This window comes from Triticum aestivum, chromosome 5A (genome assembly GCF_018294505.1).
Source record: "Triticum aestivum cultivar Chinese Spring chromosome 5A, IWGSC CS RefSeq v2.1, whole genome shotgun sequence".
NCBI classification, from domain to species: domain Eukaryota; kingdom Viridiplantae; phylum Streptophyta; class Magnoliopsida; order Poales; family Poaceae; genus Triticum; species Triticum aestivum.
The window spans coordinates 494,142,822-494,160,391 of NC_057806.1; the positions used below are offsets into that span (position 1 = coordinate 494,142,822).

General features: G+C 44.6%; 2 protein-coding genes across 3 annotated transcripts; one reads left to right on the plus strand and one right to left on the minus strand.

Moving 5' to 3' along the window:
• The first annotated feature begins 8,315 nt into the window (after nt 1-8,315).
• Nucleotides 8,316-10,258, plus strand: LOC123107335 (uncharacterized). 2 transcript variants are annotated; one of them, XM_044529321.1, is made up of 3 exons: nt 8,316-8,475; nt 8,564-8,649; nt 8,741-10,258. In XM_044529321.1, the coding sequence occupies exon 3, from the start codon at nt 8,820-8,822 to the stop codon at nt 9,885-9,887; it is 1,068 nt and encodes a 355-aa protein (XP_044385256.1). In that variant the 5' UTR covers nt 8,316-8,475; nt 8,564-8,649; nt 8,741-8,819; the 3' UTR covers nt 9,888-10,258. The 2 variants fall into 2 exon arrangements, with proteins under 2 accessions (XP_044385256.1, XP_044385257.1); XM_044529322.1 differs by lacking the exon at nt 8,564-8,649.
• Nucleotides 10,259-12,417: 2,159 nt separating this feature from the next.
• On the minus strand, nt 12,418-16,114 carry LOC123104305 (proteasome subunit beta type-1). Its single transcript, XM_044526126.1, has 7 exons — nt 15,910-16,114; nt 15,704-15,811; nt 14,379-14,460; nt 13,292-13,421; nt 13,071-13,213; nt 12,794-12,880; nt 12,418-12,699 (listed from the first exon to the last, which is right to left on the minus strand). The coding sequence occupies exons 1-7, from the start codon at nt 15,948-15,950 to the stop codon at nt 12,625-12,627; spliced, it is 666 nt and encodes a 221-aa protein (XP_044382061.1). The 5' UTR covers nt 15,951-16,114; the 3' UTR covers nt 12,418-12,624.
• Nucleotides 16,115-17,570: the final 1,456 nt, after the last annotated feature.

Consider the following 17,570-nt stretch of genomic DNA (forward strand, 5'->3'; position numbering starts at 1 on the left):
ACCGTTGGCACGCTACCTCTACATTTACCCACGGGATTAGTTTTAAACCTCAATAATTGTTATTTAGTACCAGCTTTGAGCATGAACATTGTATCAGGATCTCGTTTAATTCGAGATGGCTACTCATTTAAATCCGAGAATAATGGTTGTTCTATTTATATGAGAGATATGTTTTATGGTCACGCTCCTATGGTGAATGGTTTATTCTTAATGAATCTCGAGCGTAATGCTACACATATTCATAGTGTGAATACCAAAAGATGTAAGGTTGATAATGATAGTCCCACATACTTGTGGCACTGCCGCCTTGGTCACATAGGTGTCAAACGCATGAAGAAGCTCCATGCAGATGGACTTTTAGAGTCTCTTGATTATGAATCATTTGACATGTGCGAACCATGCCTCATGGGTAAGATGACCAAGACTCCGTTCTCAGAAACTATGGAGCGAGCAACCAACCTATTGGAAATCATACATACTGATGTGTGCGGTCCAATGAGTGTTGAGGCTCGTGGTGGCTATCGTTATGTTCTCACCCTCACTGATGACTTGAGTAGATATGGGTATGTCTACTAAATGAAACACAAGTCTAAAACCTTTGAAAAGTTCAAGGAATTTCAGAGTGAGGTTGAAAATCAACGTGATAGAAAAATCAAGTTTTTGCGATCAGATCGTGGAGGAGAATACTTGAGTCACGAATTTGGCACACACTTAAGAAAATGTGGAATAGTTTCACAACTCACGCTGCCTGGAACACCTCAGCGTAATGGTGTGTCCGAACGTCGTAATCGCACTCTATTGGATATGGTGCGATCTATGATGTCTCTTACCGATTTACCACTGTCATTTTGGGGCTATGCTTTAGAGACTGCCGCATTCACTTTAAATAGGGCTCCGTCGAAATCCATTGAGACGACACCGTATGAATTATGGTTTGGGAAGAAGCCTAAGCTATCGTTTCTAAAAATTTTGGGATGCGATGCTTATGTCAAGAAACTTCAACCTGAAAAGCTCGAACCCAAGTCGGAAAAATGCGTCTTCATAGGATACCCTAAAGAAACTATTGGGTATACCTTCTACCTCAGATCCGAAGGCAAGATCTTTGTTGCCAAGAATGGATCCTTTCTAGAGAAAGAGTTTCTCTCGAAAGAAGTAAGTGGGAGGAAAGTAGAGCTTGATGAAGTACTGCCTCTTGAAGCAGAGAGTAGCACAGCTCAGGAAAATGTTCCTGTGGTGCCTGCACCAATTAGAGAGGAAGTTAATGATGATGATCAAGATATTTCTGATCAAGCTCCTACTGAACTTCGAAGGTCCACAAGGACACGTTCCGCACCAGAGTGGTACGGCAACCCTGTCTTGGAAATCATGTTGTTAGACAATGGTGAACCTTCGAACTATGAAGAAGCGATGGCGGGCCCGGATTCCGACAAATGGCTGGAAGCCATGAAATCCGAGATAGGATCCATGTATGAAAACGAAGTATGGACTTTGGCTGACTTGCCCGATGATCGGCGAGCCATAGAAAATAAATGGATCTTTAAGAAGAAGACAGACGCGGATGGTAATGTGACCATCTATAAAGCTAGGCTTGTCGCTAAGGGTTATCGACAAGTTCAAGGGGTTGACTACGATGAGACATTCTCTCCCATGGCAAAGCTGAAGTCCGTCCGAATCATGTTAGCAATTGCCGCATACTATGATTATGAGATATGGCAAATGGACGTCAAAACGGCATTCCTTAACGGTTATCTTAAGGAAGAACTGTATATGATGCAACCGGAAGGTTTTGTCGATCCTAAGAATGCTGACAAGGTGTGCAAGCTCCAACGCTCGATTTATGGGCTGGTGCAAGCATCTCGGAGTTGGAACATTCGCTTTGATGAGATGATCAAAGCATTTGGGTTTATGCAGACTTATGGAGAAGCCTGCATTTACAAGAAAGTGAGTGGGAGCTCTGTAGCATTTCTCATATTATATGTAGATGACATAATTTTGATGGGAAATGATATAGAACTTTTGGACAACATTAAGGCCTACTTGAATAAGAGTTTTTCAATGAAGGGTCTTGGAGAAGCTGCTTATATATTAGGCATCAAGATCTATAGAGATAGATCAAGACGCCTCATAGGTCTTTCACAAAGCACATACCTTGATAAGATATTGAAGAAGTTCAATATGGATCAGTCTAAGAAGGGGTTCTTGCCTGTGTTGCAAGGTGTGAAATTGAGCTCAGCTCAATGTCCGACCACGGCAGAAGATATAGAAGAGATGAGTGTCATCCCCTATGCCTCAGCCATAGGTTCTATTATGTATGCCATGTTGTGTACCAGACCTGATGTAAACCTTGCCGTAAGTTTGGTAGGTAGGTACCAAAGTAATCCCGACAAGGAACACTGGACAGCGGTCAAGAATATCCTGAAGTACCTGAAAAGGACTAAGGAAATGTTTCTCGTTTATGGAGGTGACGAAGAGCTCGTCGTAAAGGGTTACGTCGACGCTAGCTTCGACACAGATCTGGATGACTCTAAGTCACAAACCGGATACGTGTATATTTTGAATGGTGGGCCAGTAAGCTGGTGTAGTTGCAAGCAAAGCGTTGTGGCGGGATCTACATGTGAAGCAGAGTACATGGCAGCCTCGGAGGCAGCACATGAAGCAGTCTGGGTGAAGGAGTTCATTACCGACCTAGGAGTCATACCCAATGCATTGGGCCCAATGACTCTCTTCTGTGACAACACTGGAGCTATTGCCCTTGCCAAGGAGCCCAGGTTTCACAGGAAGACCAGGCATATCAAGCGTCGCTTCAACTCCATTCGTGAAAGTGTTCAAAATGGAGACATAGAGATTTGTAAAGTACATACGGACCTGAATGTAGAAGATCCGTTGACTAAACCTCTCCCTAGAGCAAAACATGATCAACACCAGAATTCCATGGGTGTTTGATTCATCACAATGTAACTAGATTATTGACTCTAGTGCAAGTGGAAGACTATTGGAAATATGCCCTAGAGGCAATAATAAAAGGATTATTATTATATTTCCTTGTTCATGATAATTGTCTATTATTCATGCTATAATTTTATTATCCGGAAATCGTAATACATGTGTGAATACATAGACCACAATGTGTCCCTAGTGAGCCTCTAGTTGACTAGCTCGTTGATCAACAGATAGTCATGGTTTCCTGGCTATGGACATGGGGATGTCATTGATAACGGGATCACATCATTAGGAGAATGATGTGATGGACAAGACCCAATCCTAAACATAGCACAAGATCGTATAGTTCGTTTGCTAGAGTTTTTCCAATGTCAAGTATCTTTTCCTTAGACCATGAGATCGTGTAACTCCCGGATACCGTAGGAGTTCTTTGGGTGTACCAAACGTCACAACGTAACTGGGTGACTATAAAGGTATACTGCGGGTATCTCCGAAAGTGTCTATTGGGTTGACACGGATCAAGACTGGGATTTGTTACTCCGTATGACGGAGAGGTATCTCTGCGCCCACTCGGTAATGCATCATCACAATGAGCTCAAAGTGACCAAGTGTCTGGTCACGGGATCATGCATTACGGTACGAGTAAAGTGACTTGCCGGTAACGAGATTGAACGAGGTATTGGGATACCGACGATCGAATCTCGGGCAAGTAACGTACCGATTGACAAAGGGAAATGTATACGGGGTTGCTTGAATCCTCGACATTGTGGTTCATCCGATGAGATCATCGAGGAGCATGTGGGAGCCAACATGGGTATCCAGATCCCGCTGTTGGTTATTGACCGGAGAGCCATCTCAGTCATGTCTACATGTCTCCCGAACCCGTAGGGTCTATACACTTAAGGTTCGGTGACGCTAGGGTTGTAGAGATATGAATATGCAGTAACCCGAAAGTTGTTCGGAGTCCCGGATGAGATCCTGGACGTCACGAGGAGTTTCGGAATGGTCCGGAGGTGAAGAATTATATATAGGAAGTGCAGTTTCGGCCATCGGGAGAGTTTCGGGGGTCACCAGTATTGTACCGGGACCAGCGGAAGGGTCCCGGGGGTCCACCGGGTGGGGCCACCCATCCCGGAGGGCCCCATGGGCCAAAGTGGGGAGGGGAACCAGCCCATAGTGGGCTGGTGCGCCCCCCCTTGGCCCACCCCATGCGCCTAGGGTTGGGAACCCTAGGGTGGGGGGGCGCCCCACCTGGCTTGGGGGGCGCCCCACCTGGCTTGGGGGGCACTCCACCCCTTGGCTGCTGCCCCCCTAGGAGATCCCATCTCCTAGGGCCGGCGCACCCCCTAGGGGGCCTATATAAAGGGGGGAGGGAGGGGGCAGCCGCACCCTTGAGTCTTGGCGCCTCCCTCTCCCCTGCAACACCTCTCCCTCTCGTAGTAGAACGGCGAAGCCCTGCTGTGGTGACCCCTACATTCACCACCACGCCGTCGTGCTGCTGGATCTTCATCAACCTCTCCTTCCCCCTTGCTGGATCAAGAAGGAGGAGACGTCACGCTGACCGTACGTGTGTTGAACGCGGAGGTGTCGTCCGTTCAGCGCTAGGATCTCCGGTGATTTGGATCACGTCGAGTACGACTTCCTCATCCCTGTTCTTTGAACGCTTCCGCGCGTGATCTACAAAGGTATGTAGATGCAATCCGATCACTCGTTGCTAGATGAACTCATAGATGGATCTTGGTGAAACCGTAGAAATTTTTTTGTTTTCTGCAACGTTCCCCAACAGTCCTCTGTCCAGGAGTTGCAACTAGTTTCTAGTGTTTATAGGATATGTGTTGGCGGCCGTGCGTAGCACTGACCCTAGGGGTGGGCTATGATGCGGTAGATACACCATGGCATGGTGTACCGGGCGCCCGTTTGGTGTCTCGGGAACCCTGCACACATCGTTTGGGGTTGTGAGCGAAACTCTGGCCGGATCTCCTCGCGGATGGAACTCGAATAGGCGATAAACCTGGACTAGAGACTTGTGTGGTTAGTCAGGTCATGGCCGACACCCTCGCTAGGCTTTCGCTTGAAGGTTGCCGAGATACATGATGTGTATATGGGATAAGTGGTGAGAGCATGTGTGAAGAAGTACACCCCTGCAGGGTTATCATTATCTATTCGAATAGCCGGATTCCTCGGATATGGAAACTTGGACCCCTTGCATAGTTCATAGACAAGTGAAAGTGGATACTCTAAAATGTGCAAGATAAGCGTGAGTGCTATGAATGGCGTTCTCGTAGGGAGACGGGAGCGGATCCATAGTGGTGTATTGATATGGTGAATATATGGTGAATATGTGGACTCGTGTGCGCCACCTCAAAAGAGTTACTTGCAGTCGTAGTTTAAAATAGCCACCGAGTCAAAGCTGGCTTGCTGCAGTTAAACTCCACTACCCCTTTGTTCATACCGATGCATATGTAGTTAGTTCTGATGTAAGTCTTGCTGGATACATTTGTACTCACATTTGCCTATTTTATGTTTTGCAGAGAGACGTCAGTCTCGCTATTAGTTCTGTGTGGACTTTGACGTTTAGCTTGATACCTCAGCTACGATCTTGTGCCCTCGGCAGTGTCTTGTAGATAGTCAGGCTTCTTAGCCTTTTTCATTTGTAGATGTTTGTACCTAGACATGTTAAACTTTCGCATGTGCTTTGATTTGTATGCTATGATTGTTGGGTCATGAGACCCATGTTTGTAATATCTCGCTCCTCGGAGCCTTTTGAATAAATACTTTGACTCGTAGAGCTTTGTTGTGATGCCATGTTGTATTTACACATATCCAGCATATTGTGTGTATGACTGAAATGCTTGGTATGTGTGGGATCCGACAACCTAGTTGTTTATCCTTGGTAGCCTCTCTTATGGGGAAATGTAGTCTTGTGCTTCCATGAGCCATAGTAGTCCGCTACAGCCCGGTTCACCGGAGTCCTGCTAGCCCAGCACTACTGCTCCGGAACACTTGACTGGCCGGCATGTGATTCACTTCGTTCCTGTGTCTGTCCCTTCAGGGAAGTGTCACGCGGTGACATCCGGAGTCCTGCCTAGCCTGCTACAGCCCGGTTCTCCTGTTAGTCCAGTGCCACAGCCCGGATTCGCACGCTGCTGACCGACATGCTCGACGTTGATTCATGTATGTGTGTCCCTGTAAGTTAGTGCCACTTTGGGTTCACGACTAGTCATGTCGGCCCGGGTTCTCTGTCATACTGATGCTAGCGACACTATCATATACGTGAGCCAAAAGGCGCAAACGGTCCCGGGCCATGGTAAGGCAACACCCGTGGGAATACCGTGCTTGAGGCCGCAAAGTGATATGAGGTGTTACCGGCTAGATCGATGTGACTTGCAATCGGGGTCCTGACAAACACACTCTCACCCTCATTGATATGCATCTCCATGAATAGATCATTGCGTGTGCGTATAATTTTTTTGTTTTCCATGCAACATTTCCCAATAGAAACCGCCCTGCCTGGGTTTAGCGCAGGTGGCGGCGGTGACCCCTTACGTCCGCGGCGCAGTGAGACACGCCGATCTCGGAGGTCGGTGGCGGTGATCCCGTACGTCGGCAGCAGCGAGAGACGTCGATCCCGGACGTCGCCGGCGGCATCTTCTCTGTGAGGTCCGCGGCGTCTACTCTGTGAGGTTGGCGGCGGCGATCTCGTGCAGTTGCGTCAGGAAGATCGTACATTGGCGGCGGCTATTCTGGGAGTTCTTCGAGAGGATCGAGAGTAGCGGAGTTGTATAGGTTTTATCTTTTGTGCGGGGTGGTTTTTTTTTGAGTGCGTGCGTAGGGAGAGGGAAGACGAAAAAATATGTGGATGCTAGCCTACCAAGTGAGACATTAGGAGTAGAGATTCAGGTATATGGATAATATCTCAGAGTGTAAATAATTTGTTCATGAAATGTTAAAATTTGTTTGCACAATGTTTGAGAATTTGACAAAAAGTTCATTGATTCCAAAATATATTCCAAATTTGAAAAATGTTCATGGATTTTAAAATTTCATGAATTAGAATACATTTTACAAATTTGAGAATTTTTTCATGAATTTAACAAGATCAAGAATTTGAAAATGGTTCCCGAAATTTAAGAAGTGTTCCTGAACTTTCTGCCAAATGTTTGCAACTTTCAAAATTATTTGTGAATTTAAAAATGTCCATCAATTTTAAAATTCAACAAATCACAATTTGTTTTTGAATTTGTAAATGTTTTTAGTTCACAAACATTTTGTGAACCATTAACAAATTTACAAACTTTTTTTTTGCTTACAATCATTTCTTAAATGATGACAATTTTTCAAGTTCATGAAGAATATTTGAATTCATGAGCATTTTTTTAAAATTTATGATTGTTTTGAAAATCGTGACTTTTTATTTTTTGAAAAATTGTGATTTTTTATGTTTCGATTTTTTTACTTCACTATATCTTTAGGATCCTTTATTTTTAATTTCATGAACTTTTGGAAAACTAGCAAAAACCCAGTAGGCTGCGGTGTTTAGGAAGTTGAGCCATCACAGGAAAATGGTTAGCGAGAAACTTCAGATCGAATGGGTGATGAGCGGCGGCATCGTAAGGCCTTGTACAATGCAAGGTGCTTAGGAGAGGTGCTTGGAGAAAGAAATCAGGCTTTTCATAAGCACCGGTGCTTATTTGTACATGACAAACGTTTAATTGGGCGTCTTTTTTGTAGAAATAGGCACCGGTGTTTCAGAAAAACCCGATTTATTGTGCAAGGCCTAACGCGCACGCACATCATACAATCAACACAACCTAAGCGTATCCCCCCACCACCCCCAAAAAAAAGAAAAAAAACACAACCTAAGCGTAGCATGGTTCACGGGTGTACAGCTTTTTTTTTTGAGACAAGGGTGTACAGCTGAGACGAGGTCCAGGTGAGATGCTGCTACAACCTGCACGATCGGAGGGCCGGCCCATGAGTGCCGAAAACAATAGACGGCTCGAATGTCCGGCCCATGTTTGGAGATATTAATAGAGAACCCTAGTTCGCCCCTGCATCTTTTCTTTTTTACTAGTAAATGCGCTACATTTAGGTAAATGCGCGTCCGCGTATGAGTCTTTTCGTATACTAATTGCATGCGAATATTAGGTATGCTATTTTTTTTAGGGGAGGTATGCTATTATTTGTATGTTAATTTTGTGATTATTGCAATATTTGGTATAATATTAATTGCACGTTGAACGTGTTTAACGCTCGCCATTGAAATAGTCTAGGTCGTTGGATTGACTTAGTTCGATGGCCGAGATCAGTTGGATCTATTTTTGTAGGTCTTTTTATATTGGTATAGATATAGATATAGATATAAAACAAAGGAATCTAGGTTGTTGCGCCGCCGCCGCAACTCTCGCCCTTACTCCAGACCGGTCTAGATCGATCCATCCTGTTACCCGAGGCAAACCTCTTCTCCAACTCGCCTTGTGGCTGCCCTGTCGTTGTTCGATAATACAGTATCTCCGCCGCCCGGTTCGTGGAATGGTAATACACTGATTTGTTTCTTCTTTGAGCAAAATCTTTCTGTGTACGCGATCTCGCTTTAGAACTGTATTAATCTGGACAAGTGTAGGTAATTTGGAGCCCGATGGTTGTTACTTTCCCTTATATTTTACATCCTGCTGCAGGGGTACTTAGATCTGGAGTTGCACAGTTCTGGTACTCTTTTCTACACATCTAATCCACTCCTAACTCTTAATAATAGGAGACGTGGGGAGGATAAATAATTATTATGTCCTTTGCTTTTCAGAATCAGGGCGCCAGCCAAATCTTACTGGTCCATACGACAATAGTAGGAAGTCCCGAGTGAGACGCAGTCGAGGTTGACGATGAAGCGCCAGTTTGTTAATCTGGTTCTGGAAACCTGCAAGAGTCGCTCCTACACGGTGCGCTGCATCAAATCTTCAAGTCTCTTCCAACCAAAGAAGCAGAACGGATGCCCACTGTCGCTTCTAAAGCTGGAAGAAGCCGAGCTGCCCAAATCTGCATTTTCGCTTGGTGTTTCCACTCCCATGCAAGTTAATTGGGACATGCAGTTCATGCCCTTTGGTTACAACAGGGACAAGATACTCAGCACAGACCAGCAAGGAAACGTCCTGGTTTACGACACCTGCCAGAACCAGATCTGCAGCATGCCTAAGCTCAGGGGATTGATGGAGAACTCTTTTCCGATTAACCTAGGTGATGCCCTATACCTCATCGAGAGGCGACCTGACAAGCCTCATAAGATTCTTCCCTATCAACCCTGCTTCCAAGCTCTTATCAACGGCAAATCTCCTGCTGGTCCTGTTGTTGATTATCCCGGATGGCACTGGCACACTCTTCCACCGCCACCATATGTGGAGGCTCCTGGGTACAAGCCTAGCTGCACCTACAAAATTCGCTCCTGCACGGTGGTCCGCAACAAAATCTGGATATCTGCCAGTGGCATTGGCACCTACTCCTTCAACACGGACAGCCACGAGTGGAGCTATGTTGGCAGCTGGGAGCTCCCATTCCGTGGCCCTGCTGAGTTTGTGCCTGAGCTGGGCCGCTGGCTTGGATTCTCCACCGTGCGAGAGAACCAGTACGTGTGTGCTTCAGACCTCTCGACTGCTGAGGATGGTGCAGTACCCGCCCTGTGTTGCGAATGGAAACAAGAGCTTGATGCTAACCCTGACAAGTGGCAGGTGGTGACCTCCTACCTTGTGCGCGTGGACTATGGCAGGTTCTGCGTTGCCAGGCTATACGACGTCTATGATGACGACGAGCCTGCTTTGGTAAGGGAGAATTTTGCTGTGTTGACGGGGTTGGAGGCGGGGCTTAGTGACATTGCTGATGGTGGGATCCAGATGGTCAAGCACAAATCCATACGCCTCAACTTTGATTGCCATCAGCGGCTCCACTTGGTATCTTAGGCCTGCTGGTTGATTTGGTTCGAGGGATGGCTACCATGCTCTGCTAGGATATGCATGGAGGTATCAATCTTATGACATTGGAGGTCGATCGTTTAATGAATGTTAGCTTTGGAATCTGGACGTATGAGTCAACTGATCGATCCCTCTGAACCGGAAACTTAACAAGTGAGCGCAGCTATCCAGAACTATATATCTCAGTCAAATATAAGTTGATTAGTACTTCCGATATTTGTGTTTTGAGTTTTGTGTCTTCTAAGCTGTTTGAATTCTGCGTGGCATGTAACGCTATTTCGCATATCCTCACCACACAAATTTCCGCTGTCAGTGCATGCAGTTACGCTTTATGACAAATTTCTTTATTTATACTCTCCTCCGTCCGAAACTACTTGTCAGAGAAATGGATAAAAATTGATGTATCTCGAACTGAAATACATCTAGATACATACTCCCTCCGTTCCGAATTACTTGTCTTAGATTTGTCTAGATACCGAGGTATCTACACTAAAATGAGTCTAGATACATCCGTATCTAGACAAATTCAAGACAAGTAATTCGGAACGGAGGGAGTACATACATACATCCATTTTTCCGACAAATATTAATTTTGTGTTTTGAGTTTTGTGCCTTCTATATAAGCTGTTTGAATTTCGTGTGGCATGTAAATTCTCGCTGTCAGTGCTTGCAGTTAGGCTTCATGGCAAATTTCTTTATTTATACTCCATATTTTCTAATTAAATCATTACACTCGTTGTTGTGGCTGTCATTTGGCAAGATCATACCGATCTCATGCCCGTGAACATATTCCAGAACGGCAGTTGCGTAATTTGCTTTTTGTATTCATGGCGTGCTCTATTGATTGATCTCATGCCCGAGTTGGAGGCAGGGGCGAGGGCGAGGGCTCTGCCATGGGGGGGGGGGGGGGGGGGGTTCACTGGATCACCGGCGGGCGTTGTTTTCTTTGGGCGGCGGGCGTTGTATGCGGAATGAGATCCAGTGCCTTGCTGTGAGCAAGGCACCGATGAACAGTACGGTGACTGGCCCCCCTTTCCGCATCGTCCAAACCAGAATCAATGGTCAGATTTGCGTGAACAGTGGCAATTCTACAGTGTTCGGTCTACAGTACCCCATCTACAGTGTTCGGTCTATAGTCCCCGTACAGTGTTCTGCGTTACAGTATTCGATCTGAACTGCCCCCCTTGATCCAACAGCTGACTGGCCGCCAGTTACGTACGTCGTGTCTTGCTGTGGGCAAGGCACTGGATCTCTGTCCGTTGTATGCAGCCTTTTGCAGGCCAACATGACCCGCTGTGGTAGGAAATGCCGCGCCATGTCCAACTTCAGTTCTAGCCTTTGCAGCACGATAGATGCTAGTCGGTCTCATTGGTGTTTCTCTACATTTCAGACATGTTCAGTTAACTCCAATATATACGGGAAGTGGATAGATGAACACGGGTACATATGAACTCACTTTGAAAAACACATTTCTAAATGCCAAAAAAATCTGAAAAAGTTTGCACGGATACATCTTCATGTTCTATGTGCGTGCATAAAGTTTTTTTTTTTTGAGCCTTGTGCAAAAAAGACAAAAAATTGTGTCGTGAAACGCTATTTAGAAGCACTGAAATTTGTCTTTTTTACGGAGGCAAACCAGAAAGACATTTTTTCACAAAACTTTATGCCGTGTGCACACACATTTGCGAACATGTATGCATACAATTTTCTGTTCTATTTTTTAACATTTCGAAACATGCTTAAAATGCAGTTTTTTAAAAGTGGGTGCAGATGCCCATGCGTTCAGAGAGTGCCCACTTCAATATGTACCTCTTATTAACTAAGAGCATCCTATATTCTGTGACACCCCAAAGCCTAAAAATAAAAATGCATTCGCGGGAAAGCAACCATTGCCAAGCTCACAACGGCGCAGCCCTGATTATGTCGATTCTGGCAGTCCCCGCCGCGCCACCACCCAAGATGAGCCCCAACGCCCGCTGAGCTTGCCTCGGATGTCCTGTCGTTATGCCATCGTGTAAGCGTTAGCCCGATTCCTTGTATGTCTAACGCGAAATCCTGACCTGACAGCCGAACCTTGTATGTTTAACGCAAAATCCTGACCCGACAGCCGAACCTGGCTCGGGAAACATAAAAGAACCCTGTTTCGCACAGACCGACGGTAAACAGTTGCAATGGTGTGATTAGGACTAGGCAGAACCGCCCATTCCTCCCCTCCATAACCTGCCCTACCACCACAGCTTTTCTTCAGCTTCCAGTGAGCTCAGCCCCGACGACCTCCACCGGTGAGGTCAAAATCAAACTTACGCCTCAGCACCCATCAGATTGGCTTTCCAGCCTCCACACCGTCGGATCTTCATGTTTCATTTACTTCTAAAAATTTAAGGTATCCAGTTTTAGGCTTTGGCTACCTAAAACCTACTCTCCACACAACTAAAAACTGTTTTTAGGTATCCAAAAAATTTTAGTCTGGCAGTTGAAGATGCCCCGATGAGAGTATTTATTCTGGGTTATAATAGAATGGCTATGAACGTACTTTTAGCATTTCCAACAAATAGCTCAGCATCTCATATGCATGAAACAACAAAGTAGTTTAACAAGGCAAGCTGGGTCGATCCTGGTACATCATCACGGAAGCAAAGCAAGCACGGGTGTTTCTATCAAGTAGCAGCTCTGGGCATAATAATTCCCTATATCTAGGGAAGCAAATGGCAACCGCGGCGCAAACTTAGTCCTTCCTCAACTCGATGTACTCGCGCCTTGTACCAGCTTTGTTGATGACTACAATCTCCACCTTGTCCCCCTGCATTATTTGCAAGTTCAGCAGATTAGTACAGTGGCAAATGTATAGACAGCAACAAACGATGATCTCTGGGAACCGAGAGAGGGAAACATACGGTGTAGATGTCCCTCTCAGTTGCAGATGCAAAGACATCCTTAACTAGGTCGACCGCCTCTGACTCGGACAAAGGGGTGACGGCATCCTGCACACATTATAAGGAAGAAGATTGTTAGTGACCTCTGAGGCACTATTCCAATCGTCATTTATCAATATGACCTACATAAACATGCTTGTTTTAGTCAGCAAGAATATGTCAGACATGATCAACCAATCTGCAACTTCATAGCTGACAACAAATACTCCTGAGCACTGTAAAAAATGTGAGGGCTTACTCTTGCAGGGACTAATAGTGGACTAGGTGATTTCAGCTGGTTGTCCAACACTGGCATGATCAAAGTAGATCCTGATCCCTGAGCACTGTAACCAGTCCTCTCATAGGACCCAACAGCATCATACGAGTACACGCATCCTTTCCCTGCACAAGTATGATACATGCTTCAGACACGCTAAACAGGACAATCGAACTGGGGAAACCAAATACGGAAGTTGGTACCTTCACTGTCAAGCCCACCAAGCACGTTGAAAGCATAATATGGGAAGAATCGCTTGTAGTACAGAGTATTGGAGAGCAATTGTGCCATTGCTGGGCAGCTCATCCTTTTATTGTGCTGGTGCTGGTATAGCTACATATACAAATAAAACAGAAGGACATTAATCATTTAGCTACCAATATTTCTGTACATCATGAACAGATTAAAGGTACGCTGCACAAATGCAGCTTAATACTGGTACTGCAGTGCATTCCAGGTGTACAAAGTAGCAATGAACTATCATCACTTTTGTACATAAAAAAAAAAAGCACTTGTTGCATTGCCAGGCAAAGTTAGTACTCCCTACCCGTCCCAAGTGACGTGGTTTTAGTTATTACCAAGGAGAAGAGAAGAGAACAGAGAGCATGTTTGAGGAGGCAATGGATAGAAACACAAGGAAATATGATGAAGTAGCGCATATGCCATATGGTTAGATTAAGCCTCAAATGGAAGCACAGAGTTGCTAAAATCTTCGCTAAACATTATGGTGAGCTTAAGCCCCAAAATAAGGCGAAGAAAAGGAGTTGTTAAAATCTTCCCTAAACATTACTAATCAAAAAAAAGAGGCTGATGGTACTAGCACCACGATGCTAATGCAGTTTTCTTTGTACCACAAGCACGTATCCTACAAATATATGATAAGCAGTGTACTGATTTTCAGCAGTTTCAGAATGCTACAGTTTATACTTTGGACCTAACATCAAATTTCCAGGCATTGCAATAAACAAAAATTGCCATGTATCCATGCCCAGGGAACCAGTAATGGTGGAGCAGTTCTTCTGGTATTTGGTCTGGAACTGTGATGAAGATGGTCCAAAAAACAAACAACTTCAATCAGAGTAACTGCTAACTGACAATATTTTTGGAAGTTCAAATAACTTAAGACCACCGCCAGATCAAATACTCCCCAAGGAAATCCCAAAACACATAGCTATAGAGAATTCGATTGGGATGAAATGAAACCATGCAAGAATCATTTGGTATCAACACTGAAGGTGTGAATGTATGTATATAGGCAACACGTGGATAAATGAGGTTTTGCAACTTTACCAGTTCTCTGGCAGCTAAGTTCTTCTGTAGAGCTTTGATGTCACCTTGGAAGCCAGAAGATGCTATTACACATTTATCGGCCCTAGACAAATAAAGAAATGATGTTTTATGCAAGCAATGAGCCACATATTGAAATTCTTAACAGCATATAAATTGTCAGCTTAGGAAATATCCAGCTTCATCACAAAGCGGGATAAAGAGACATTGTTAACAAGAACGAAATCCAATTGCATGATAATAACTTATACCTGCTAATGTGTGCTTACAACACCACAACGTTTGCTTACACTAATACAACAAGATATTACTGCATTGTACTTATATCATCAACTAGACTTCATTAAGAATTAAATATAAATGATTACCGTGTAATAACATTAAGCAGGAAAATAGCTTTGCTGAACATGCTCTACTAAAGCAAAAATTGGGGGACTTGTGGGCATAACCAAATGCAAGTAGCATCACAACAGCAAGGGTGTATTGGAACATAATTACAGCACAACCAATGAAGATATCAATTGTATCGTCATCGCTTGCATCATATTATGTTATGTGTCCTACTCAAGACGGTGTAAACCCAAAAGCTTGTCATCAATTTTCACATCAACAACAGTATGGAGCAAACCTATAGGCAAGAGGTATTATCAATTACCCGCTATCCATAACAAACAGTTTTAACACCTACAGAACCAAAATAGAACCAATTACTTTTGTCATGTTACGGCAGACCAATCCCAGAAGACACACATCATGGATCTATAGAAGAATTTCAAGATGAAGGTCACTGTACACTTTCTGAATGCCGCCAGTATAGAAGCAAACCTGATGGCATCTTACAAATTTTATCTGTTTGAACTTAAAAAGATAAGCATAAAAATGAAACAATAAGAACATCTTTCCGTCTCCCAAACCAATCCTCTACTTAATTACAGGGACGAAGATGGCTGTCCAGGCTAAGACAAAAGTATCCTATGACCTGGAGTGAGGGTACACAAACTAAAGACAAGGCATGTTTCATGTCTATGTCGTCTCTCCATAGATGTCGGCAAATCGCATCAAACTATAACGCTATAGGAAGCACGCTGGGACAGCCAGTATTTACAGCAGAAAAAACTCATGAACGTTTAGGTGTTTCCCCAAATTCAACCCGAGACCTCCAAGCACCAAACCCTAGCCAAATCAACGAAGTGAGGCTCTAAAATCCGACCCCTCCACCAAGGTATCCAAATCCCTATCACACCACAGAGCCACACGGCCTCCCGGCCGACGAACCCTAGTCCCCAGGCGGGCAGATCGAGGCGCGAGATTTCGGCGGGGGGACTTACAGCTCGCAGATCTTGGAGTGCTCGCGCGTGAGGATGTTGTATCCGACGGAGAGGCGGGTGTCGGCGGCGACCACGCAGTAGTCCGCGCCGGCGATGGCCACGCAGGTCCTGCACATCCACCAACCAAAAAAGCGGCCCTCGTTATGAGATGCGCGGAGACGGGGGCGAAGGCGGGGCCGACGAAGGTCGAGAGGGAGGGCGCTTACCCGCCGTTGTTCTCGTAGACCCAGTCGCCGCGCCTCGACATGGCGGTGGTCGTAGAGGGCGGGCTGCTTGGGGGGTGGTGGTGGAGTCGCCGGAGTTCGTGGCTTGGAGAAGGAGGCGAAGTGGAGCAGTGCGGTGCCCTGTGTCTCGCTTCCTTCCCCCTTTGATCAGATTTCTTCGTGGCCTTCTCGATCCCGGCGGCCTGAGGCTTCGTGGGCCGTTCTGGGCCGAGATGGACTGGACTTTCTTTATGCGCGACAAGCACGAGGCTTTCTATCGGGTCTGAATTGGGGCCCAGTCCCCGACAGAAAATATTTCGCTTTTTCTCGAATACGTTTCGTTTTGTGTTATAATATAATCCGATAGTTTCTCCTTCCTTACAAAAAAGTAGTCCACGGCACATCTTAATGACTTAATTAGCACCCAAAAAATACCCACACGAATCTTCACGTAAGATCAATGGCGCACGACTTAGATGTACAATATTTATGGTACATCTAGATGTGTTTTACCAAAACTGAAAAATGTAAGCCAATACTATCCTCATTTTCTAAATAATTGCAACACACTAACTATTTTTAAAACAATGCAACCATGTCACATCTGCAAGTGTGAGTCATCGATTATATTTTCTTGCATAAACATGTAGCTGCCACATAATCAGTCCATGGATGTGAGTCATAAGTTGTACTTTTTGCATTATGTTTTCTGTTGTTAAGGATAATCCAGTGTATTAAGCACTTGGGGCATACCTATGTACTCTCTTCGTGCCTAAATATTTGCCTTTCTAGAGATTTCAACAAATGACGGAGCAAAATGAGTGAATCTACACTCTAAAATATGTCTATATACATCTGTATGTGAAGTAGTTCATATTTATTTTTTTGTGTTAGAAATGACATCCTTTTAACCGAGGTTCATTTTTCTTTTTATACATCATTTTGTTTTATACTTTATTTTTTAGATATAAATTGAGAACACCGTTATTTTTTACTTTCCATGAGTTTTTGTTATTCTGGTACCAGATATTTATGTATTTCTTTTGACAGGGCTTCCACAATGATGTGCGGGGGTATCAAGTTCCAAAAAAGGAAAGAAAAAAAGCAATCTGATGTCATGTAGGAGACTAGGAATAATGCAATAACAATATGAAAGTGCGTTATATCGACTAGAGGGGATGAATAGGCGATTTTTATGAAAATTCTTCACTGAGGAATTTGCCGGTGAGGAAATTCCTTAGCGAAGAACTACTAGCAGCGGAATAAGTACTCAAAAGTAAACATAACAGAATACAAGCATAGTCATCATGATGAAATGAAGACAGGCACAGAGTACAGGAAGCGTAAGCACAGGATAACACAAGATGAAGACAAACAGACTGAAGAAATTGAACTGAGGAAATTGAGAAAGTCTTCAGTCAAAGCCTTCAAACACAGATATGAACAAACACACAACACAGTTATGAGGAAATAAAAGAGTTGAGGGAATAGAACCAGTAAGCTTGGTGAAGACAATGATTTGGTAGACCAGTTCCAACTGTTGTCTCAGTTGTACGTCTGGTTGGAGCGGCTGAGTATTTAAACTCGAGGACACACAGTCCCGGACACCCAGTCCTGAACACGCCGCTCAGTACACCCAGTCATCACCATATTCTCCTTGAACT

Coding starts and splice junctions, on each gene's coding strand:
- LOC123107335 (XM_044529321.1), top strand. CDS start 8,820: ATGAAGCGCCAGTTTGTTAATCTGGTTCTGGAAACCTGCAAGAGTCGC.
- LOC123104305 (XM_044526126.1), bottom strand. CDS start 15,950: ATGTCGAGGCGCGGCGACTGGGTCTACGAGAACAACGGCGG. Junction 13,422..14,378: donor ACTTAGCTGCCAGAGAACTG/GTAAAGTTGCAA, acceptor TTGTATATGTAG/CTATACCAGCACCAGCACAA. Junction 13,214..13,291: donor TGGTGGGCTTGACAGTGAAG/GTACCAACTTCC, acceptor ATACTTGTGCAG/GGAAAGGATGCGTGTACTCG.